Genomic DNA, 27,231 nt, shown 5'->3' on the forward strand with positions numbered 1-27,231 from the left:
ATATTCAGTAATTTAAAAATAAGGGAGGATATTTGCCAATTTTATTCAGCTTTAAATTTGGCAACAAAAATGTCTATTGCTTGCAGTTTGATTTTAAAATCGCGTTTGATGAAAGATAACAGAATAAAACTCCGTGCTTTATTGTTTTTGTTCCTAATCCAGAGTCAAATAAACAGAGTAAAGAATTTGCAAGGTTGCATGGAAATTAACCTGACTTATACAATTAATTTGGGGTAATTACTTTTGAGAATAGAGCATCTCCATAAGTTTTAGGTTCCCTTACTATTATTATCTTCTGTTACTAAATATAATACTATTTTTAAAATTTAACTTTATTTTATTGGTAACATCCATAAAACTTTATGAGCAAAATATTAAGTTAAAAGTCCAAACTAATTTGTTTTTAAATTTTGTAGCAAATTTGTTCAAATTCAGTATACTGTGTAGGGACATAATTAACTAATTAGGACTCAATTATAGAGATGCTTCTATTGTTGTCCTTGGAAAAATCATCAAACATTGAGATTAATACTTGTCAAAAGTTTATTAATTTCAATAGACCTATGAACTTTCTGGTAATGATTACAGAGTTTGTTACGATTGTTTAATTCGTACCTAATTGTTACAAAAACCATCATGGCAAGTTTTAAAAGCGATCGGTCGATTCTAACAGAAAGATTCCTTATGGATGTATGGACATATACTAATTAGAGAAAAGCATTGCATTTAACAAGGTGCATTGATGATAAGGACATCAATATTATCATTATTACTTTGTGATATTAATATATGTTTTTTTCTGATAAACAATTTTATACATCATTAAGGCATGATTGGGTTGATATGTAGAACTATGTGTAGACATTCAATTGATATGATCATCCAGTCCTTTTTTTTCTTAAATGGATTAATAAACATTGAAACTTTTATCCAGAATGAAGAAATGACACTATGCAATCGTTATACTTTGCCCTTATTGTTGGTAGTTGCTCAGCTCAGCTAATCGCAAGATTGTGGCGGTGTCGGTAGGGTTATTACAGTAGCTACTAAAGTCGCTTAGTGAGGTAGGCCGGCTAATCAAAATTAAGCCTAATTCAATTATTAGGTCACTATGAAAATTGGCAGTTGCCTGACCCTTGATAATAAGCGATGCATAATAGTATTTAATAAATTCTAAAGTCTGGCACTCTGAGCTACGTATAGCATACTTCTTATCTTGAGGACAAATTGATAGATATACACATATTGCATTTTAATCAGACAACAGACACATTATATACAGAAAGTAGAAAAAATATGAACACATAATTTACCTTAAAGGAGATAATTTGCAAAATGATAACAGAGGTTCAATAATAACACGCAGACACAAGATAAGAAATGAAGTTGCAAGCAAAAGATTTATTAAAATTCTTTTATATAATCAAATGCTGTAAATTTTTAAGTTTTTAGTGTTATTTGTATTCTTTAGAATTTATTTAAAGAACATTGCATAAATAGATATGGAATACATGGATATTATGCCAGGAGAAATTTGTCATTAATTAAAATTGCTAATATAGTCCTCATATCATTTCTGCATGGTCAGGGGAGGATATTGGGTAAAGTCAAAAGGGGTGGGATGGGTAATCGTTATATTAGCCAACTAGGAAAACATTTATCATGGTATGCGAGAATCTTTCACAATATCCAAGTATTCTATGCATAAGATATAATACAATATAACAAACTAACTCCCTCCCTGACTACGCTCTAGACTAAAGGTGTGTTAGTTAATACCCTGTGTTCCTGTAAATGTCTTAGTAAATTATCTGGTCTGAGTACTCAGAGCTAGTTTTATTGATAGTAAACTACAGTTTTATGCATTCACTTTTTCCTTTCTTTTCTCAACCTTATTATTATCCATTCATCTTTTAATATTTATCAGTTTCTATTATTTTTGTATATAAAATACAGTACAGTGTATGTATATATGCTTTGGTTACATGAATAAAAAGATATTTTGCAGCATCCTTTGAATTAAGTAACTTAGATTTTTTACATTTATATTGTTAATTAGATACCTAGTATTATAGACCATTTAAGTTCATCTAGTTCACTTCACTAAGATCCAAAAACCTTTTTACATTTAGAATTTTTTTGCCTTTAGTGTAATACACTATAAAAAATATTTTTTTCATTTAGTATCAATTGATACGCTTTGGTTGTATTAGACCTGGACCCGTAAGTGTGCTGTATTAACAAAATGAATATATAACATCATGTAGTACTATATACCTAATAACTAAGTAATACTTAATACAGTATTGGAATCTTCCTTATATCGTAATGAGGATTTTTTGCTAGAACGTATGGGATGATGCTATACAGTAATGAAATGAATATATAGTATTATCTGATGCTAAATTTTTTTTTATTTTCAACAGTGTAATTCCAAAGTTATATTTATACAAATAGTCTAAAAAAGTTTCATTGAATTAAATGCACATAAATTTTTTGTCTGTGTTTTATTTACTTTAAAGTCACAGGTATAAGGCCATAATTTTAACAAAAACATTTACAAATACATTTACTAAAATTCTTTTAGTGTCTAGCATACACTGTAAAAAATAATTTTTTCATTTAGTATCAATTGATATGCTGGGGTTGTATTAGACCTTGACCCGTAAGTGTGCTGTATTAACAAAATGAATTTATAACACCATGTAGTACTATATACCATAATAACTATTACTATACAGAGATATTACGTTTTTAGTACCAATTCTTACCCTACAGAGTAACAAAAATTATGTACTAGAGTATTAAAAACTTTCTTCTAGAGTATTGAATTTTATTCCATAGAGCATAGACGTCCAAGGGGGGGGGTAATGGGGCAATTTTTTATTTAGTTATACATATTACTCCATAGAATACTAAGTAATACTCAATACAGTATTGGAATCTTCCTTATGTCGTAATGAGGTTTTTTTGCTAGAACGTATGGGATGATGCTATACAGTAATGAAATGAATATATAGTATTATCTGATGCTAAATTTACTTTTTATTTTTAACAGTGTAGTTGGGAGCCAACTTGCACAGATACATAGCTATATTGTATACTATTTCAAGAGTTAGCTCTAAAAAAGATTGTACATTTGACATGTAATGGTATACAAATGAATGAACCACTACTATAACAATGCACTGTTAAAAATAAAAAATAATTTTAGCATCAGATAATACTATATATTCATTTCATTACTGTATAGCATCATCCCATACGTTCTAGCAAAAAAACCTCATTACGATATAAGGAAGATTCCAATACTGTATTAAGTATTACTTAGTGTTCCATGGAGTAATATGTATTACTAAATAAAGAATGTGCATTTTATAGTATTATCTAATACTCTCTATGGAATAAAATTCAATATGCTAGAAGGAAGTTTTTAATACTCTGGTTCGTAATTTTTGTTACTCTGTAGAGTAAGAATTGATACTAAAAACTTAATATCTCTGTATAGTAATAGTTATTACGGTATATAGTACTACATAGTGTTATATATTCATTTTGTTAATACAGCACACTTACGGGTCCAGGTCTAATACAACTCCAGCATATCAATTGATACTAAATGAAAAAAATATTTTTTACAGTGTGGTACAACAATAAGTTGAAATTTGTTATGTTATATCTAAATTACTGCTACCATTGAGAAATGTAAATTGTTCAAAGAATAAAGGTGGAAGGATGGGAGGGTGGGGGGGTTACACTTTTGCATAAACAGATAGAATAGGTTTTGTGTTAGTTAGAGGGCAGGTTAATACACTTGCTATAGTACTTTCCTATTTCAAAATTTTTGGGTTTTGCCTTTCGGTTAGGAACCAGAAGGCTTACAGGTGGCTAGTGGCGATCAGCTAGAGATACCCTGGGAGGGGATAGGAGGTGGAGTAATAGGCTGTAACAGTAACAGTAACAAGCCACAGGGGGGAGCATAGGCCGCTGACAATTTGTCAGTGTTTCTGTAACAATGTGGCTTTTTATGGATATGGGATAGGGTTGTCAGCCCTAAGCCCTATGATTGCGGTGTAAAGCGTCCATTTGCCCATCAGACAACCAACCCTTTGATTGCACGACCTTTGTCTGAGAAGTCCGAACTGTGCATGGTAGTGAGTTGCGCCTGTTTTGGGCCAAGGCATTCCCCCTACTCTAACTATTTATGTCGCGCACCTGAAATAGCAGCAGTAGGAACCATTTTTAACGTCTTTAGTTATGACGCGGTGTCGGACCGAGATTCGAACCTATCACCTTCCCGACGACGAGCGGATGCGCTACGTGTTGAGCCACGGTCGCGGGTTTTTGAGTAATAGGCTGTAGTCCCTAGAAAATACAAAGCCAACAGGCAACATGTATGCTACATTAATGAATGATGGGTAAGTGAATGGAATCGAATTAAATGCACTTCTCAAGATAAAAATCGAAAGACAGAAGGACATACAGGCACAAATGCTTAAAGAGTAGTTTTACTACTGAAAAGAGATTAATTAGGAATTCTATAATGTTTAGACATTTTGTAATCTAAGGTACAATGTATAAATTTATGTTTACGCACACCTAAAGCAATTAATTTGCTCCAACTTTTTAACAACAAGGACAAAAACATGTGTTGCTTCGATTTTGTAACTATGGCAAAATTCAGGTTTAAAAAAGGTAAAGCATGAACCAGATGTAGATTTGGATTATTTAATGCTCCAAAAAATAATAAGAGTAAGGATGATTTTAATCTTATAGAATCAAAATCATGTGCAAATTTTTCCTCTCATTAAATCAATGAGTGCTTTCTACTTTGCTTTTTAGATTCATTGCACTTCTATATAAATTCAATTCCCATAATGTTAATAAAAAATTTACAACTATCTAGATTCCCCCGTTAAGGACCTTTTTCATCTGCTAGCAAAATGCTTTCTGCTCTTTTGTAGCATTTTGGCTGTGTTAATATTCCCGATGCTATTAGTTGATTTTCAAAGACCCAGTTGAAAGCCGGCACAGGGTCATTGAGAAGGGGACATACAGTTATTTAACCCCTTCCCCCTTCTAGTGTTTTACTCTAATGTGATAATTATTCCTAATTTTAAATCTTTTAGACTTTGTTGATTTATATTCTTTTCAATATGGTTAATTTATTTAAATTTTGTGTAAGATTTTACTATTAGTTTGCTAGTCTGGTCAATATTGTTCAGCTTTTAATGTTAAGTTTAAGACTATTTATAAAGATTTAATGATGTTGAAATTAAAAAGTATTTAACAGCGGAAGTCATTTGTTTACAAAAAGTAAAAGAGTCAGACCGAATTCTCGTAGAAAAACAAGGCGAAAGAATAAAAAAATATGTTTAATGTCGAGTATATGAGTTGCAGATGTAAGGTTTGGTCGATTTTACTTGCTATATATTTACTTTTATAACGCTTATGAGACTGGAGCCATAGTAAGAGCTTGAATTTGGCCTCTTATATTTGAAACCATATAATCTGTTTTACTACTGATATAATTGCTTAAATGTCAATAATAAAATTATTCAGAGTCACTCATGTTCGCTTTTATTCAATGCCACATCGTTTCAAAAACAATTGAAACTGTATGCCCTTACAGATCGGGCCCCAATTCCCACCTTAATAGATCGGGGGGGGGGGGTCATATTGACCCCCCCTCTATCTCGGCTTCTGTTAGAGATAAAGACGTAAAATTTTTTTCTGGTGGTTCATGTGTATTTTTAGAGAAAATTACTTTTTCTAGTCATAGCGGTCAGGCCGCTCCTTAGCCGCTTTTTAGCGGCCAGCCGCTAAATTTCAAAACAGCTGTAGAGCGGCCAATTTTGCAGCTAGGATTACCAAATTTTAGGACGAACTTTTATTTTTCATAACAAAAAAAATACTTTTTCTGATCATGGCCGAAAAACGGCAAATAACGGAAACCGCCATTTTCGGCGGTCACGGCGGTAAAACGGCGGTTGGCGGCGCCAATTAATATTTTTATCTGTTTATTGTTGGTCAAGAATTTACCAAAAAAATTTATAGGTCTCTAGCTGTAATAGAAGCCACGAAATTCATGATATATGTCTGTAGTAAAGGTCGGACAAAAATCAGTCATAAAGTCGGTCAGGGTGCGGTCAAACGGTCATAACACCACTTTTCACATAAGGTCATTGATATCTCAGTATTCACAAAAAAAATTTTAGGTTTCTACCTTATACACAAAAGTCATAATGTAGAAATTAAGATTCATTTAGAATTTTTTTTTAATTTTGGTGCTACCCAACCGACTTTTACCGGACACCACGACCGACACAGACCAGATATCCTAATAAAATCAACTCTTGCCGACGCATAATTACTAAACTTAAAAAGTCATGAAGTCACAGCTCTTCATCTTACCTTCAAAAAAATGACATTGAAAAACTAGAGGGGGCGGTCAATATGACCCTCCCCCCCCCCCCCGATCTGTAAGGGTTAAAACAATTTTGACAGGGTAAATTTTAACAATTATATTAAGTTTGAAAGATAAGAACAAATGACAGAGAGACAAAAATTTTACTTATTATTATTAATTGAAAATATTTAACATATATTTATCTATTATACAAATGTGAATAAGTGTGTAGGGGAAAACTACATTTAAAAGAGCGATTCTTGCTGAAGGTGAAATATTACATTTACGCAAAGACTTTTAAAGATTGGCCAATTCTTAAAAATATGTTAAATCTCAACCAATATAAATATATCAACATATTGAAAACAGTGGCGTACCGAAGGGGGTTTATTCTGTTATGACAGTGCTTATTTTGTAAAAATATAGTACATTGCTAAAAGAATTGTTACTTGTCATGGTTGTGGCTGCTGCTGTCGTAAGAAATAAATGTAAATTTAAGGATCGGACATTTGTATGAAAAACATTGAGTTGTCCCCATATGTAAACAATTGTTTAAATGACAAGCACTGTCACAATTCAAAACATTGTGTAATGCATGTATTTAAATGTGTTCTTTTAAACATATTATTTTTCTAATGCAAGATAGTTGAACCTCTGCACATTTATTTACGAACCTAAATCATATTGACATCCATATAGGATGATACCAATACAATAAAACAACACAAAACTAGTGGCTTAACCCCAAGCATAAACCAGGTTGGATTACGAAGCGTATCTGAAACTCCCTTTACAAATCTTGACACCTCATTTTAACCAAATCTGTGAGCCTATGAAGAACCCTAAAAAGTAAAATAATAAAAAAATTATTTCAGAATCTATTAAAAATGCTTGGAGTAGAAAGGATTACTTAGATAAACAATAAATTGATGTGAACTTATTTACAACAGTGTCAGGTATCACTTTTTTCACATGTTAAAACAATAACCTTCTCTAGAGAAACCTTGATATGCAATAATTATATTTCCAGTATTGCTTCGAAACTGATCAATATCCGCTGGATTATAACCGGTTCTCATCAATACTGAAAAATAATGTATACCATAAGACAATTTTCGACGAATATTATAATAAATACTATAAAACTAAAAGCAGTTTTATTAGCCAAGGCTTTCGGCCCCTTGGATCTAACAAAACTGTTTTTAATCTAATCATTTTTAATTTGATATCCGCGGAAAGCTGTCTATATAACGATGCGATATATAACTGCATTATTATAGTATTCTCTTTTATATTCTGTAGTTTAAAATTTTTAAGTTAATCATATGAAGACTTGAAAATATGCAAAATATCGCTGAATAGCTTTTAAATTGTTAAAATATTTTTCGAAAGATATTCATAAAAAATTCAAAATTAAATAGGAATTTGTAGGTTCATGCGTTAATTTTAGAAGTTTTAGATTTTTAAAGTTTTATAATTAATTTTTTAAAGAGAAAGTGTGCTGTAGAGATTGTAGATCTTTATCCTCTGTCAGATGGCTTGACTTTTTTAACTTCCACCTTTATATCTCTACACAACCTGTTTACAACCTGAGATTCTACTCTTTGTTTAAACAAAATGAATTATTAAACCGAACTTTACCTTATAAGCATACTTACAATATTAAAAATTACTGGCAATCATTTTTAATCTTTGACGTGCACAGGGTTTTGCCAAAAGGTGTTTAAATCGTGTGTGATAACCTCTTCCACCAAAATGACCCCACTTAAACCAAAATCAAGGGGGTGTTAGCTTTAAGGGGGAACTGTATTAGTGTTAGGTGATTTTGAGCCTTAGTGTGCTAGACATACTTTCAGTGTGGTGTAAAATAGTATAACCAACATGAATAAATCTTTTTTTAGGGGTGCTTGGTATGGTATGTTAAGGCTTTTGTTAAGACCATATGTGAAGCACTAAAAACTTAAATCTAAATAAGAACATGTATAAAATGGTGAAGATATCAGAAAATATAATTGACTCTTTGAATACAGACTAATGATTTAAATTGCTAAAACATGGCTCTTGGTGAGTAATATATACAAAAAATGAAATACAACTAAAATTGAGGATAATTATTTCAAAAAGTAGCAAAGTTGTTCCAAAAGATATACTAAAATAAGGGTAAACATTTTGAAGGGGTGGAAAGTTGACTAAGTTGAAACATTATTATTATTATGATATTATTTATTTTGCTGTATTAAAGAAACATATAATAATCATTAACTCTTTTATACAGATTGATAGATTTTCCCCAGTCATACCCTATTCCCTACCTTACCCAAAACCTTTTCCTGTTAACCTATTTTCTCCACTTCCTATTACGAAAGTGTACATAACCATTTGCCCTATATTTTTTATTTTTATCTTGGTTTAGTCGACTTTACATTTTTACAAAAATAAAATATACAGGACATATTTTTTCAGTAAAGGCTGGAAAGAAACCTCTGGATTATCCTTGATTAATCCTCTGATTATAAACATTTGTTTAAATGTTTGGAATTACTTTATATGAGCTTTTCTTGCAAAAAAATATATTATTTAATACAAGAAAGAAAATTGAAGATAAAAGGATTTTGAAAGATTATGTTCATAAATTAAGTAATTGATCAAAGAGAATGATAGTTTAGACTTTTTTTTAGCTTTGTGTCAATAATGACAATTCATACAAGAATAACAATTATTTATAAGAAATAATTTCATGTATAAGCAATGTAATTAACATTCAACTCTTAGAAATATACATATTTCCTTTATGTAAAAAACAGACTGACAGAAAAATTTAGTTAAAAAGTAAACAGTAAAGAAAATATTTACTACAAATTTTAGAAGTCTATCGCAAAAGTGCGGACTGACTGACGGGCAGATATTTATATATTAGCTGAGCTCATAAAATCGGTTAACCCTTACAGATCGGGGGGGGGGGGGGGGGCTCAAAGAGCCCCCCCCCTCTAGTTTTTTCAATCTCATTTTTTTTGTAGGTAAGATGGAGAGCTGTAACTTCATGACTTTTTAAGTTTAGTAATTATATGTCGGCAAGAGTTGATTTTATGAGGATATCTGGTCTGTGTCGGTCGTGGTGTCCGGTCAAAGTCGGTTGGGTAGCAAAAAAAATTAGAAAAAATTCTAAATAAATCTTAATTTCTACATTATGACTTTTGTGTATAAGGTAGAAACCTAAAATTTTTTTGGTGAATACTTAGATATCAATGACCTTCTGAGAAAAGTGGTGTTATGACCGTTTGACCGCTCCCTGACCGACTTTATGACCGATTTTTGTCCGGCTTTTACTACAGATATAAATCATGAATATCGTGGCTTCTATCACAGCTAGAGACCTACAATTTTTTTTGGTAAATCCTTGAGCAATAATAAACAGATAAAAATATTAATTTGCGCCGCCAACCGCCGTTTTACCGCCGTAACCGCCGAAAATGGCGGTTTCCGTTATTTGCCGTTTTTCGGCGATGATCAGAAAAAGTAATTTTTTTGTTATGAAAAATAAAAGTTCATCCTAAAATTTGGCCATCCTAGCTGCAAAATTGGCCGCTCTACAGCTGTTTTAAAATTTAGCGGCTGGCCGCTAAAAAGCGGCTAAGGAGCGGTCTGACTGCTATGACTAGAAACAGTAATTTTCTCTAAAAATACACATGAACCACCAGAAAAAAATTTTACGTCTTTATCTGTACCAGGAGCCGAGATAGAGGGGGAGGCTCTTTGAGCCCCCCCCCCCCCCCCGATCTATTAAGGTGGGAATTGGGGCCCGATCTGTAAGGGTTAACACAGAATAGTTTGGTAGAAAGTGACACAATAAAGACAAGAAGAGTGACATATGTAAATTAAATGTATGTATAGTTACAATAGCTTTCTAGTTACACTAAAATCCTATTATTACAAATTCCCCTAAATATCATTCTGTAGATTTGGTGTATAAGTTATGAAGTGAAAAAAGTATGAGGAATTTTTCATACTAATATTTTTTTTTACAACAATACTTCATTATTTTAAACAATTACTTCATATACAAAATTTCTTTTTTGTATTGACCTTAGAAATAGCTAAATGTTTTTGTTTAATAAAAACATTCTGATATTAATGTTATCATATGTGCTGTATTACGTGTATGAATATAAATGATTTCCCCACCTTTTGCCAATATGTCAATCCCGTATAGGCATTCAATTAATATGACTTGCTTTTGGGTAATACTGGGGAGATATATTAGGACAGTGATAACTTATATATACTCAATTCTTGAATAGGCAAGGATGACAACATCTATTAAAGCGAATCTCGAAAATCAGACGAAAGGACAAACGAACATCAACAATTGTAAAGTGTCAGAAATAATCTAAATGTAAATTAATTAGTTGTTGCGCCGCGCCCTTAGGGCTCTGTGTTCAATGAAGGGATTGAGTAGTCAGAAAAGTAGCCTTAATTTATCACAAAACTTTAATCTAAAAAATTAAATAACCATGTAAAACTTCTCCTAATATGAAGAACTAAATCTGAACAGTATTTGAGATCTTGTATATAGGACTGTCACAAAACTTTACTTTTTATCGTATTACTCTATTATAATAACACGAGTCCTGCATAGTCAAGCACATTATCGGCCGATTGGGCGAAATTTTTGAAAACGAATATGTTTTATATTAATGGTCCATCTATCCAACCACTAACGGAGAGCATGATAAACTCTCCTGTCGATTTTAAACTTGGCATGATGATTCCTGTATCAGTTTGGTACTTTTTTAGTTTGCGTATCAACTCTATAATCATTACTAGAAAATCGTCTATTTTCTATTTTTAGATTGTAAGTTCAAGAAATTAATTTCCAGTAAGGCTTCGAAACCGAATAATAAATAATTATATCCGCTGGATACTGAAAGTAATCTTTATATTTCTAAAAGGCATCAGTTTTCATGAAAACAAATATATATATTTAATTTGCTAGCTTTAATATTCTTTGTGATATTTAAATCAAATTTTGAAGTAATTCTATATGAATATGTGATAAACAGGCTTATATTGGCACAAATAAAAGAAAGGAGATATTTGATAAACAAGATTTGTGTATGCCAATAATATTCTTGTCATATTAGAATAAATTATCTATACTTGTCAAAGGGTAATTGGTTCCATAATATTAGAATTTATCTTTTGTTTACATGAGAGTCAGCTTATTTTTGCAATTAATTATCTTTTAAATAAAGGTACAATGATAAAGTGTTTCAACCTTTCTGTTTAATTTCAGCTTGCTTAAGTAAAATTATGACTCTTACTTACGCTCTCTCCTTAGAAAATCATTGAGAAAGAACCCTGTTTGTTATTTCACTGTTTTACTTCCGGTACAGAGTAGTTTCAGTGGTGGGGCGATTTATAATTAAAATCATCTTTCCATTATTATTCCATAGGAAAGGAAATAGAGAGGAGAAGGGAGAGTAACGAGAGATGTTTACATTAAAGATCGACCAACTTATAGATGAGCATTGGTGGTAAAGAACTAATCATAAAAATGAGACATAAACAAGGGTGAAAACGTCCACAAGTAGCAAAGCACAAAAAAATCTATGCATATCAACAAAGTAACAGTAATGTTAAGGTCAGACAAAAAAGGGCTAGAATATGTAAAAAAAAAATGCTGAAATTTCATATAAGATTTAATCTTGATACTGTTAACCACAAAAGTTGAAAAACATGCCAAAAACACCAAATATATAATTTAATTTTGATATTGTTACACACAAAAAAAATTAAAACTCGGACCTAAAGCACCAAAGATATATAAAAATCGCGTTTTTTCCAAAACGGTTCAGATAGACGGACTAAAAATGGCAAATTGTATATGTTTCATATATATTTTTGGAAAGCAATGTAATGTCAGATTTTAAATACTTGCTATTTGCCCCAAGGTGACACAACTTTGACTAATTATCTTCTCAAGAATATAGCTTCTTCTTAAGCGTGTACAGCAGAAAAGTTTTTATCTCTTAAATATAAAGTCGGCTAGGAATTCTAACAAAATAAAACTGAATTTTAAGATCAAGGAGATGTCTTAATATAATGTATATACTTAGCTTTGTTTTCATATTTTTTAATTGTGCTGTCCGGAAACCTTCCTATCCACTCCCCGCCTCCCCTCTTGCATTAGCAAAGCCCATAAAGGCGAGAAGTATTTGCAGGGTGGACACATTGAACCGTAAATTACGCTGGTACATTAAGTTTTATAACCACAATATAGCTCAAAACTTTTAGGTATTTATATTGAAATTTAATTGGTTACTTGATAGTTTTAATCTACAATTAATGGGTAATTTTATTAAACATCATTAGGAATATATACCATTTAGGGGTAGCTATTCTAACCAACAATTCTACAAAAAAAATCACGAAACCTTATAAAGTATCTGGTGGTAAATTTTGTTTTTGTTATGTAACTGAAGAGGGGTGGGAAAGAAGGGGGTCATGGGGAAATTTTTCTTTGTAGTTGTTTGTCAGAATATCATTTCCTTGTCCCTGATACAATTTTATCGTCCAATGTCTTATCCCTCTGTTAGTTGGCCATTTTATATCATCTATAGAGTGTTTATTATGGTTAATGGCCATGTTAAAGTCAAACATGCTCAAATTAACAAAAGTTTTTCCGTGTATTTAAGTTTCTTATTTTTGGGACAACTTTACATGTTTATCGTATACATACATATATTTGCAAAATTCTAATATTTCTGATAATTTTTTACATTCTGAGAAAGCATTCTAACACCTTTTAAAGAAAAATAATAAATAGGTGGGCGGACAAAATTTTGCATTTCTTGGGGTATTTATTATTACCACGCAAAGCGTGTTCCACAAAGCAAACCCTACTTTACTATTTTTGGAACTATATATTATGTAATAAATGTATTATGTTGTAAATATACCAATCATTTATTGACCATGATGTTAAAGGTTCGTTATTATGCAAAATATGAAAAACATTTTTAAAACACGATTTTGTGAGCTACAAATCAATTTCCATTAATATGAATGTTTTTTAGTGAGTAAAGGATTGGCCAGAAAATAATTTTAGAATTTCCCCTAGCTGTTTTTATACTAGTTGATAGCAGTTACTTTTTTTGAAATAATTCTAACATTATATCTTTTTATTTAATGTACTTACCCTTTCTCTTTTATTCCAACCTTGCTTTTCTTCTTTCCCACCTATCCTCTCAAATATCGCAGCTACTCTATAACAAAAGGTCCAACCGCAATCTCCTTGCGTAAATTTAATATAGTTTAGTAAATATTACAACTTACAACTATGAAAAGATACTTATGGGTAAAAGGAAAGCTATATTAAATTATGTTAATAAATTGTATCATGTTTGCTTATTTTTGTCTTATGATTTTGTTCTCATATAAACATGTTATGACCTTTTTCAGTCTTAATCTATTCTATAATTCTATACATATAACCTGATTGAGTAGTAAAAAAGCAAATAAGTTTACATATACAGCATGACCCTCAAAAAAGTATTTTTAAGCATCTGCATTTCTCAATGAATTATAAAAAAATGCATATGTCATTGTTCTCCATAGTATTCCACATAAGTAGATATAAAAATATTTTTTTTACCTCCATTAACACCGGAGATTTTTAGAGCTAAAGTTTTGAAAAAGTGACTGAGGAAAAAGTAACTTTTAACATGAAACGACTTTTTTAGCAAAATTAAGGTAGAAATCCTTTTATTTTTGTTACTAGCAGAAACTTTATACAAAAATGAAATAAAAAATTTAGTTTTTGAGTAAAAAGCATTTTTTTACACATATTTTTTGAGTCTTTTTAGTTTAATGATATTTTGAAAAACTTACTTATTAGGCAAAATTTTTTAAGATTAAAAAACCAAATAAATCTTTATGAATATAGCAGGAAAATTGTTTTTGTTTCACAATCCTAACTTTAATAACAAAAAAGTTATGAAGAAAATAAAATTAAAACATAATGATTTTTTTGTCTAAAAAGCTTAATTAACCCCCTATTAAATTATTGAGATATCAGAAAAGTAGGCGGAGCAACTGTCATAATTAATCCTTTTCTCAAATAAGGGTTAATAAATAACCTAAAATTTGCAAATTATCAATTCATTCAGTAGTATTTTTTGCCATTAAAAATTTATATTTTTTGGTGGAATAAAAAAGAAATAATTAGTTAACTTGTTTTTCTTTGTGTCTCATTATTCAGTTGCCAGAAAAACATAATATAACCATCCAAAAAATAAGAGAAACAAAAAAAAATTCTTTTTCTCAGTCACTTTTTCAAAACTTTAGCTCTAAAAATCTTCGGTGTTAATGGAGGTAAAAAGAATATTTTTATATCTACTTATGTGGAATACTATGGAGAACAAGGACATATGCATTTTTTTAAAATTCATTGAGAAATAAGGGCTGCAGATGCTTAAAAATACTTTTTTGAGGGTCATGCTGTATTTTTTTTCTTTATAAACAAGGCCAAAAAATTAATAGATTATAAAATTTTAGTTTTAGTATATGAAAACAATACATATAGTAGTATACCATACTTACAATTTTTACTTCTGCATCTAAATCCTAAATGCAACTGCTAAATTGGGAAAACATCCGCAATTTGATTGTTGCTTGAGTAGAGGATGGATACAGAATAAACTTGGAAATAAGTTATTTCCCTGCACTTCAAATTTATCAAGTGGACAAGTAATTACTAATGAAATCTTTATTAGTTCCTAAATATTTATAAAAGCAACTTTCATTACCCGAAATACTTGATTAGTAACGGGTATTTATTGAACCTTCTCTACAATTTTAAACGTTGACAAATATTTAAAATTAGTGCGTTTTCTTCCTTCCTTTCAAATAAAGAATAATCGGTTGGTTTGTGCACTGTCATATTTTTGTAATGCTTTGCTTTTAGTGGATTTAATTTGATATTGTTTCATAGTGAAATGAGTCTACTTATGCAACACAATTTAAGAGAAACTTATAAAGAAATGGAAATCAATATTGCAATACAGGGTTTTGTGAATATTTCTGTCATCATTTTACTTAAATGGCTCTCTTTATTTTTTACTCCTGGAATGCTCTCTTTATTAAACACGTTATCTTTTAATGGTTATAGCTTTAAATTGAATCAAAGTAATTTGTGATATAGCAAAAAAAAGAGAGATAAGCAATAGATTTTTTAAAAATTTAAGTTTATAAGACAAAAATTAACAAATATGTGAAGGCCAGGCATACAAATTTAATAAGTAAGCTACACTTGTTTGATACAGTTTTTCCACATTTATAGTAAGGTTGAAATTTTTTACTATAAAATTAAGAATTATTCTGTTTTGTAAGAATTCTCCCAGTGGAAATTCCAAGTTTAATAAGATTAAGATGGTAGCAGAATATTTGATTTAGTCCAAGTACTTAGTACTGCTCAAGAGAACAATATAGATTACTTGTATGTTAGGAAAAGGAAAAAAGATGTTCTGTTGTACATTGTTTATAGTAATGAAATAGTAAATAAAATTTCTATATTTTTTTATGCGTATTTATTTTGCCTCCTTTTTTAGAAAAAAAACTATTAGTCAAACAATTTGCAGTTTAATTAATGCTAATGACGTAAAAATATGTTTTAAAATTAGTAGCAGCCTCTTACAAATAATTTTTAGTAGCAATTCTACTCCATAATTCAAAATGTCCGTCCGTCCGTCTGCTGTTCGTTCATAGCCAGCTATTAAGCAGCTTTTTATGTTTTCTACATATTTCTCCATATCTTTTCTGACACTCTACAAGAGTTCGTTTGATTTTAGAGCTTCGTTTTTATGGATGTTATCATCCTTGTTGTGTATCAAATATGATAATGAAATTGTTTCTGATAATTCATCTGATTTATTAGCATCCACTCTATATGTGATTTCTTGATTGTTTTCTAGACATCTTTTATTATTTTTGTGCTACGCTTCTTAAGGATGTAACATCCTTGTTTATTTCTTTTTAAAACAAAAATGTCATTGTAAGATTTCAATAAGCATATGATATATGTAAATGGGGAACTAAAAATTAAGTGCACTGTGTCAATTTAAAGCAAAACTTTTCTATGATTATGGTTAGTCCGCCCTTACTTTTTTCCGGCCGTACGCAATGGATAACTCTTATCTTTAATTTAGGAGCTTCGCTTTTATGAATCTTGTTATTCTTGTTTGAGAGAAATTATCAAGTATTTGATGTACACTTTTAGGATTTTTTAAAGGAATGTTATTAAATGCAATCCATTGTACCACAAAAAAAACTTTTTAGTTTTAAACTGTATTATATAAGATTGGAAGGTTAAAATAAACTATCCAAATTTTGTAAATTGGAAAATTTAAGAATTAAGTCAAAATTTGATATAACTTTGAAATGGGACAAACTTAATTCTCAACTAAATTTAAATTACTTAACACATGTGTAAGTATGTATAGTATACTTAGTAGAAAAATTATAGAGTAATTTTTCAATATTTTTAAGAATATTAATTGAATCATATTTTCAGTTATGAGGAGTACAGCACAGTTTATCCTTTTGTTTGCCTGCACAGGTTAGTTGTATACAATATAGAATATAACTTTGCGGAAACAGCGTATAGTGCCTAATAGAGAAATAACTTCATACAATATTACTGACTAATGATAGGTCAGTATACATTGTATTTGACCAATTGTAAATTGTATACTGGCCTATCATTGGTCATTAGTATTGTATGACGTCATTAAATATAGGACATCTAATTAAATTTGGACATCTAAATGATATCAGACGTATTTTAGCTGTAAATCATTTTTATTCTTAATGATTTAAGGATAAAAGTGTCATTTTCATCAAATTTTGATATTCATGTAGTTATGTTAGAAAAGCATACGTTAAAAATTTTAAGTACTTAAGTAAAAAAAATTGCGGTGTCAGGAGCCAATAAAAGATTACTAAAGAAATAGAGGATCAGGACCTGTAGGATCATACCTGAAATCTGAGATTGACATTCAAGACATTTTTTTTCATATAAGGATGTAATACTATTGGAATTTTAGTTTTTTGGTAACATAAAATGCTTTCAAATTCAAATTCAAATATTTATTGGGACAAAACAACATATACATTTAATAATCAACATGTTTAAGTTAAATAAATATTTTCCCTTCTTTACCTGAATGACTATGCCAGGTTTGCAGGTTTGGCATACCGTACCCGCCAGGATGGATATCAAAAAAATTTCACACTAAATTTTGTTTCATACCCATATTTATAGTCACTTATCTATAATCTTCATCTTTCACACACAGAAAATGTTGTAAAAAAAAAGCTGGAGGGGGAAGGGGAAAGCGTTTAACGACCCCCCCCCCCTTCCCTTGAAATATCCATGAAAGTAAGGCTTACAAATAGCTTGCACATTTTTTTTGCAATGATCTTATTTGTATTTATTGAGTATCAATTTGAGATACTTAGACTTTAGAAGGACATTTGACAATTAGTTTTTAAAATTCCGGGGCAACGGACAAATTAAATTTGGGTACTTGCTTACATGTGGTAGACTGGAGCACCAAAACCCCCCCCCCCCCCCCGCTTAGTTTTGACAAAAATCAAAAATAAGGGGGGGTAGTTTTTTAATGTCTGGAAAACAACAAGGAGGAAAAGGGCAGGGCAAGGCAAAGACTTTTTGTTCAAAACCCCCCCCTTAATTTTGAAGAAAATCAAAAATAAGGGGGGGGGTTAGTTTTTTCACTGTACAACACGCCAGAAAGTTGAGTGAGGTAAATCAAGTAAATCCAGTATACCAGAGGGGAAACCTTATTACAGGGATATTCATGTTTTGGGGCATAATTTCCTTATTTATTGACTGATTTTAGTAATTGATGTATCCCTGAACAGGTAGTCTTAAGGAGAATATATCAGAAGTGTTTTCATGGGGACTGAGGGGGAAAGGGGGAAAAAGGGAAGGAAGGGGACAATTTCTTTACTTTTCACCATAGACTTGTTATTTATTGTCCAAATTTAGTGATTGATGTGTTTTTGGAAAGGTAATCTTTAGGGGAATACATTAGAAGTCTTTTTATAGGGAAGGGGGAATGGGGGAAAGGGGAAAAAGGGAGGGAAGGGGACTATTTCTTTACTTTTACCATAGACTTGTTATTTATTGTCCAAATTTAGTGATTGATGTATTTTTAGAAAGGTAATCTTTAGGGGAACACATTAGAAGCCTTTATATAGGGAAGGGGGATAGGGGAAAGGGGGAAAAAGGGAAGAAAGGGGACAATTTCTTTACTTTTCACCATAGACTTGATATTTATTGTCCAAATTTAATGATCAATATATTTTTGAGGTATTATGACAAACCCTAGATACATCAAACAGTAAATGAACAATTGCTAAGCAGACAAACACTAGACACAACATAAGCTAGATATTACAAACGCTAGAATACAACAAAGGCTAGATTTTTCTAAAAGTGACAAACAATAGAAACAGGCCTAAGGCAAATGAAAGAAAAAATCTGGCGTTATCCTCTTAGGAAAATTTTGATCAATCTTAAAAATTTTGGTAACCCCCCCCCCCCCCCCCCTACAGTCTTTGCCTTGCCCTGCACTTTTCCTCCTTGCCGTTTTCCAGACATTATAGGCAAGGCAGAGATTGAATTCAATCTAAGTCTTTGTCTTGCATTGCACTTTTCCTCCTTGCCGTTTTCCAGACATTATAGGCAAGGCAGAGTTTGAATTCAATTTAAGTCTTTGCCTTGCCCTGCAAAATAATTTCAAAAAACTTTTAGGTTAGGTAAGGTTAATTTATAGGCTAGGGAGCTGAGCACTGCAGCCACATATGTTCGTTGTCTGGGGTACTCTAATTTTCAAAATTTCAAAAAACTATTTTAGGTTAGGTTATAGACTAGGGAGCTGAGCGCTGCGGCCACAGATGTTCATTGTAGGGGGTACTCTAATTTTCAAAATTTCTAAAAACTATTTTAGATTAGGTTAGGTTAGGTGTTAGGCTAGGGAGCCAAGCGCTGTGGCCACAGATGTTCGTTTTCAGGGGGAACTTCTCAATTTTGAAAATATTTTTATTTCCTATATAGGATAATTGAGATATTCATTTAAATTTAATACTGTTGGTATCGTGGATGGGTTTCCTGGCCATAGTTTTGGTAAACATCTTGGCGCAAATATTAGAAAACTCTACGGTTTTTAATGTGAAACTTTAATATATAAATGTTTTCTGTGTGTACTCTCTGAAATCCCGCGCTCTTTTGTGCGGCCACTCCAATTTTCCCCCCCATACCCTGACATAGTGAAGTGAGTCAAAAGAGAGTTTTCATTAGTTGCATTTTTTTAGCCAATACCATAATCTCCTTTCCCCCCAATAGCCAATAGCAAAGCAGATTTTTTTTCTCAAGTGAATATAAAAAGGCTGAGTGAACAGAATATCTTTAGTCGCGCAAAGCTTGTGGTCCAGAACTGTGTTTCTGTTGTACCGGTTGCCACGCTAGACTATTGAGGGCCGAGGCTTATGTCTCCCTACACTTACCCTCCCTCCAACCCCTTCCTTTCTGTCTAACATAATAACATTTTACAGGAAATATTATTTTGTAGTCGGGGGAGGGAGGTAATCAAATTATCAAAATTACAAAATCACTTGCTAAGAGGAAAATACCAAATATCCTATTTTATAAAGTAAGCTTTTTTGTCTGTAGTAAAGAATCTCAACAATGAAAACTCTCTTTTGACTCACTTCACTATATCAGGGTATGGGGGGGAAAATTGGAGTGGCCGCTCGAAAGAGTGCAGGATTTCAGAGAGTACACACAGAAAACATTTAAATATTAAAGTTTCACATTTAAAACCATAGAGTTTTCTAACATTTGCGCCGAGATGTTTACCAAAGCTATGGACGGGAAGCCCATCCATGATACCAACAGTATTAAATTTAAATGAATATATCAATTATCCTATTTAGGAAATAAAAATATTTTCAAAATTGAGAAGTTCCCCTGAAAACGAACATCTGTGGTAGCAGCGCTCGGCTACCTAGCCTATAACCTAACCTAAAATAGTTTTTGAAATTATGAAAATTAGGGTACCCCCCACAATGAACATCTGTGGCTGCAGCGCTCAGCTCCCTAGCCTATAACCTAACCTTACCTAACCTAAAAGTTTTTTGAAATTTTGAAAATTTGAGTACCCACCCGACAATAAACATCTCTCATCAACAGCGCGCGCAAAAAAAAGTCACAACGATTGTTACACTATCTATATTTAAACTTTTTAAACACACAACATGATTGGTGGAAACGTTAAAGGAAATGAGTTCCTCAAATTCAAACTTATTCAGACTCACCAGCGCACAAAATTAAAACCTTTTACTGGCCCCCCTCCTCCTTATTTTCTGTTCAGGGATACATCAATTACTAAAATCAGTCAATAAATAAGGATATTATGCCCCAAAACATGAATATCCCTGTAATAAGGTTTCCCCTCTGGTATACTGGATTTACTTGATTTACCTCACTCAACTTTCTGGCGTGTTGTACAGTGAAAAAACTACCTCCCCCCCTTATTTTTAACCCCCCCCCCTTATTTTTGATTTTTGTCAAAAATAAGCGGGGGGGGGGGGGGGTTGCGGTGCTCCGGTCTTCACATGTAAGCAAGCACCTAAATTTGGAATTAATTCAAATTCTGCTTATCAATTTTGACATCCTACGAGTTTTTGCCTTTATGGATATTGTCATCCTTGTTAGAATGGGATATAAAAAAGAGAGCTAATCAGAGCAAAGGGTCTTTATTGTAGGAAAGTAAGAGATGAAAAGACAATGATTATTCTTTTGGATTTAATTATCTTTGTGAACTGTGTCCATGGACTTTTATAGTCTGTGCTTAAATTTATTTTATGCAATATTAAATTTATATTGTTCTTTATCCATTTTCAATATATGGACACCAAGAAAAAAAACTATAAATTACAGTTACTATGTTTACTACTAGCGGCTTCGCCCCTAGCCTCTAGGGGCTTTGCCCCAAGAGGTATAATTACATCTTCTATTACTTACCGAGCAGAACGGATCGCAAATTTTCGCACCTACACGGCAGGAAAATATTTTCTCGTTTAAATAACGAATTCGCAAAATTCGTTAAAAAAAATAGTCTAATGTGTTCTCAAGATAATTACTACTGGTGCTGCTCATAGTCTCATAGGGGGGTAAATTTTCACTTTTTTTGGGGGGGGGGGGTTGGGGGTGTCCCACCCCCCAAGAAAATAGCTTAAAACCACCACAGGACCGATAGGTATATACCCTGAAGAGTAGAATCCAATTGGTTCAGTGGTTACCGAGATCTTAAGCTTCAGACGGACGGACAGACAGACGGACGGACGGACGGACAGACATCAAGCTACTTTGTATTATAGTTAAAAAGACTGTTAAAATCTAAAAATAGTTATGCGTTATTGAAGTGAAGTTTGTATCCCCTTATCCCTGATGTACCTGTATAAATAAAAGTGAACAATTTGTTTTAAAAGTGTCCTTTGCTATGACTTTTTGCTGTCATAAAACAGTATCTATTTTTAGTACCGAAGCTTTTTTATAATTCATTTTGTCCGTTAGTCTGGCAATCATTGAAATTCCAAGGGAAAAATATGATTTATTCGGCTTATGGATTTTAGTTTGAAAGATTATTTAACATCTGCTCTATAATTTTCTCGGAAGACCTAATACTTTAGTAAAATATATATATGTTACTTTTGCTGGGAAGATTCTGGTAGCCTAATAAATCAATTAGAAGTGCGAGGATCACAATAAGTAATTTAACTCAGCTTATACCAATAACGAAATTAGTTCGGAAAAAAATCATGAAACGTATTTTTCAGCCTTCGTTGGGGGGCAACACATAGTAAAATTGACGACCTCTCCATCTTCCCCTCAAATATTATTTTAGATTTATTTCGCTAAATGGTTATACCTTAAACCTGAATCGAACTCCAACATAAATCACATTGGTTAGATATATACTTTTTATAAATACTAGCGGCTTCGCCCCTAGCCTCTAGGGGCTTTGCCCCAAGAGGTTTGATCAACCTAAATTTTCGTATTTTAGATTTATATAGAGAAAAAGTAAAAAAAAAAATTTTTGGTTTTTTTTTCTTCATTTTTTGGAGGGGTTGGGAGTGTCCCACCCCCCAAGAAAATAGCTTAAAACCATCACAGGACCAGTAGGTATATTCCCTGAAGAGTAGAGCCCAATCGGTTTAGTGGTTACTGAGATCTTAAGCTTCAGACGGACAGACAGACGGACAGACGGACAGACAGACAGACAGACATCGTTCTACTTTGTATTATAGATATGAATATTTATATAGCTGGGCAATTGCTCACCTCACTACAGCACTTTGAAAATGAGGATAAAATAAAGATAAATGTGACATTAATACCTTTGTGGGGGAATTATAACATAACTATTTTACAGTTAAATTTTTTGTTTATAATAATTTTTAGGAAACTCTATTGGGTCTTAAATATAAAATAAAATAGTCCAGTATAAGTAAGAAAATGACACTCGTTCTTCTCCATTTAAGTTTCATGCTTTATGGCCACTCACAATTACTAGCAAATTTGTTTACAAATCTTTCTTTTTATCAACAAAGTCAAGAAGCACTCTAAAATAAAAATATACAGGTGTGTATAAATTTAAAGTTACAAGAAGTCATTATTATAGTTTAACAGTTTACTAAAATATGGATGATGTAATAAAGTATAGAATAGACCTAACTTTTTTTATTATGAAAGCCCTGTTTTCTCATCATAGTTTGTTAATGAGTATATAAAGTTGGTAATGCTTTCATGGTTTTCATACATGTTAAACTAAGTTGGTAATTGTTTATCACTTTATGGTTTTCATGAAATTGAAAATATATGTCTATGCATTTATTTGCTGACATTATTTTGATAAACCTTAGCACCTTGAAAATTTCATGATTTAATTAACAATTTCACCAAATTGTAAATATTTATGATTTTTTATAATTTCTGAAATAAAGGAAAATTCTATTTTGTTAACTTTAAAGTCTGCTAAACGGCTTGTTGCACAGATTTTTTAGTATATTTTGTCATCTAGCTCTATTCTCTTAAGTTTGAGTTGGTCAGATTTAAGAAAAAATAAGTACATGTGTTATGTAGTAAGAACAAGCTCAGCCTCTATAGTGAAGGCTAAACACGGTTCACTGCGTCATCCGCCGTTGTATTTTATTTACTTCCGCCGCAAAAGACTCTATAACCCGCAGCTCGGGTTACCACACATACAACATTATTTTATGGATTGTACAATGTACATAGTAGATATTTACAACATCTTATGCAAATGTAAACTATCCTTAAATTAAGTAATGATGTTCATAATTATATTGAATGCTAATAATTTTTATAAAATTTAGTAACAGGAAGCCCGTGGGATTGGCAGCAAAGCTCACATCAATCTTTTAGTAAACTAGAGTTAACACTCAGGTCAGTTTTTTAATATTGTGAAAAAAATGTATGATTATATCTTTAGTGACTCTGTGTGTAGACTTAGATCATATCAATCCAGAACTGTTAATGCGGCTCCATAACTATTTAATATTACATTTAAATTCCTAACATTTCTATTTTTAGAATGTTCAAAATATTTTAGAGACAATAACATGTAAAACAATACTTTAAATAATCATGAATTAATATTTATTGGTTTTAATTATTTGTAGAGACCTCCAGAAGCAGCCATATTTCCTGAAAGTATCAACCATAGTCACTGTCAAGGAAAATAATCCTAAATAGATAAAATTGAAAAATTCGAGACAAACATAAAAATAAATCTTATATACAATCTAGATTTAGAGACTGTGTTTTGATTTTTAAAATTTTGGTATTAAATTGAATTTTAAAAAATCAAATATTATTTGTTTGATAAGACATTTGTTGATTAAATTTTCGAAATTCAACATATAAAAGAATTTTAATCATAATAAATATTTTAAAATTAGTGATGTTGATTTTAGTATAAAAGACCTAAAGGAACAAAAGACGTAATAAGATAAACAGGTAAACTAACGACTATTAGTGTGTTCCATATAGAGAGAAGTGGTTAGCGCACTACGCTCTGGTTGGAAGAATCCGAGTTCAATTGCACTTGGATGACAAATGCTGTTTCGATTTGTCAGAATATAATCACACAACCTTCCCTGAGATTCCCTTAGGTTGTAAGGAGGATGATTTGTAGGAAGTTAGGATTCTACCTATCAAGCAACTTTAATCGTGCTTTCCCTCTTCCATGCTCCTCATTCATATGAGAGTGCAACTAATTAGGGTTGTTTGATATGGAACACCTGCCTAAACTCCAGGCCAAAGTGATGTAGTGTCCCCTCAAGACCTTTTGTTTTTAATAATATCTAGAGATTGCTGCTGTGCAAGATGCTTGACAATAATACCTGATTTTAAAAGCGGTTCAGAATTTGTGGCTTTCTCTAGAACGCAACGGATAAATTAGAATTTAAAGTCTGCTACTGCCTGTAATTTGTATGATTGCTGCAAACCTTTGGTAAAATAGTATGTAATATTAAAAAGTGTAACCTACTTTCCCAAATGATTCGATATTGTGTCAGAGAGGATAATTTAATTTATTGTCTATCTATCAAATATTATAGATACAAATATATTTGTAGGTGTCCTAGTTTTGTGTACCTGTACCTGAATCAAATACATATTAAACAATATGTTAGGTAAAGAATTTGTAGTAATTTTTTCTGCAATGTTTATATATATATAGTAGCCTTTGATTTAAAGAGGAATGGCTTCAAAACCGATTAATATCCGGTGGATAAGGGCCGATTCTTAGCCACACTGGAAAATCATGTATCGTATCATATTATATTCAGTTTTCTACGAATATAAAAATGTACAATCATAATATTAAAACCAGTTCGTTAGCTTGCCTTCGGCATTTCAGGGATTACAAAAGAGGTATAATTCTTTTAATTTTTAATTTTTTATGTCCGCGAAAAGCTTTTTATGATACTGTGCGATAAATAACTAAGCTGCATTGTAATGTATTATTGTTCATAATTATTCTATGAAAGGAAGAAAGATGAATTGAAATATATTTATACTTTGTACATTTGAATAAACTAAATCTTTGTTAAGTTATGTCTTTGTTCTCGATAACTATTTCATAATCAAAATGTGTTTCAAATTAAACTTTATGAAACTATGTCAAACAAATAATAGTAAATTTTTATACCTTTTTGAAAATAAGGCATCTAGTTTTCACTTCCTCCGCCAATTTAAAAAAAATCAAATGACTTCATTGTCATTTGTTTGTCTGTCCGTCCGTCTATGTAACTTAGCAAAAAAATGTATCTTTAGCTATAATAGGTGTAGAAGAATGGTTCTTTATTGATAATTTTTTTATTAATATTGAGGTGATTTAAGAGGTTAATGTAATTTCCATATGGTTGTTTTAGCTTTTGTGTCATTAGTGAGTATGAGCGGATGATGATTTTTAAAGTCACACGTCAAGAATAATTACTTAACTATGTAAATTAAATTCTTTACTTGCCAATTATGATTATGAAAGGTAATTAATAGCTGAAGTCAAAATAAGATAAATGTGTGGCTATTGTCGTTTTGTTGACATTGCCATAAGCTGTTTTGTTCGTCTGCAGTCTTATTCAACTTTTTATGATTATTGGTTTATGTTATTTTTTTTAACAAAGTATTAAGATGAAGATTATTATGACCAGAAAGGAGATACTGCCTACCTGCCCTGCAGAGTCAAATCTTTAGGAATAAAATCATTACATTAGCAATAGAACAGAAAAATACACCATTTTATTAAGACAGCTTTCCCCGGATATTAAAACAAAAAAATTGCTCCAAAAATCCTAGGGAAAGAGCCTATATCTGATAATAGTTTTATGCTTTTTAATTTGATTTTCTTTATGTCTAGAACCGGTTTTAATCAAGCGGATATTAATCGGTTTCGAAGCAATACTATGAAAATAATTTTTCAGTGGTTCTATGCTTACGTTGAATATTCTAGGAAGCAGGATGTATATTTATGTACATAAATATATTGCCAGTCAAATTCCAACACATTATGATTTTTGTTTGTAAACTATTTTCATGCTATTTATAAACAGGAAACGTATTTTCCCTTTTCTAATAAAGTATGTATGAACCAATATTTTGTTGAAAAATATTTGAATCCAGTATATTTTTCTCTAATGTACCTAAAAATCAGAGTTGAGACAACATTCTTGATTCCATTATCTTAATTCTAATTTTTTTATGCAATGTTAAGTCTAACAAATCTAAAATAATTAAAGATAGCACAGTATGCCTTTGACTCAAAAGTCTATAGGGCCACAATCACATCTAATTTATAAATAATCAGAAGCCCTAAATCTATCTCCTATAGCTTTATAAAAATTTTATAGAATAATGCGATTTCCAAGTTACTTTTTGAAGGACCAAATGGATTTCTTTTTTATCACTTTTTTTCACTGATTACCCTAAGTTACAACTTACTAAGATATTGTTCTCAGCTTAAACTTTCAGTGCCCCCAGCACCAAAACGAGCAGTTACATTGCCGACATCCCTTATTTTCCCTTCTTAAGGTGCAGTAGCTAAAGATGTTTAAAAACTTTCACGTTTTAAAATATAAACCCTACAGTTTTGGTCAACAACTTATAAAATCCAATTCATGCTCAAGCAATGGCAATAAGAAAACAATATTAAACT

General features: G+C 31.3%; 1 protein-coding gene across 1 annotated transcript in view; it reads left to right on the forward strand.

The window, feature by feature from the left end:
* LOC145323576 (heterogeneous nuclear ribonucleoprotein K-like) overlaps positions 1-27,231 on the forward strand; it is a 156,733-nt gene that overhangs the window by 99,702 nt on the left and 29,800 nt on the right. Inside the window, exons 2-6 of the mRNA XM_080165953.1 lie at positions 7,283-7,365; positions 16,980-17,024; positions 23,891-23,960; positions 24,197-24,249; positions 26,229-26,271. Of these exons, the coding sequence (XP_080022079.1) occupies positions 16,982-17,024; positions 23,891-23,960; positions 24,197-24,249; positions 26,229-26,271 (209 nt within the window). The 5' untranslated portion in view covers positions 7,283-7,365; positions 16,980-16,981. The remainder of the gene's footprint in view (positions 1-7,282; positions 7,366-16,979; positions 17,025-23,890; positions 23,961-24,196; positions 24,250-26,228; positions 26,272-27,231) is intronic.

Source organism: Acartia tonsa, chromosome 7, assembly GCF_053477335.1.
Source record: "Acartia tonsa isolate MP-2025a chromosome 7, ASM5347733v1, whole genome shotgun sequence".
Taxonomy (NCBI): Eukaryota; Metazoa; Arthropoda; class Copepoda; order Calanoida; family Acartiidae; genus Acartia; species Acartia tonsa.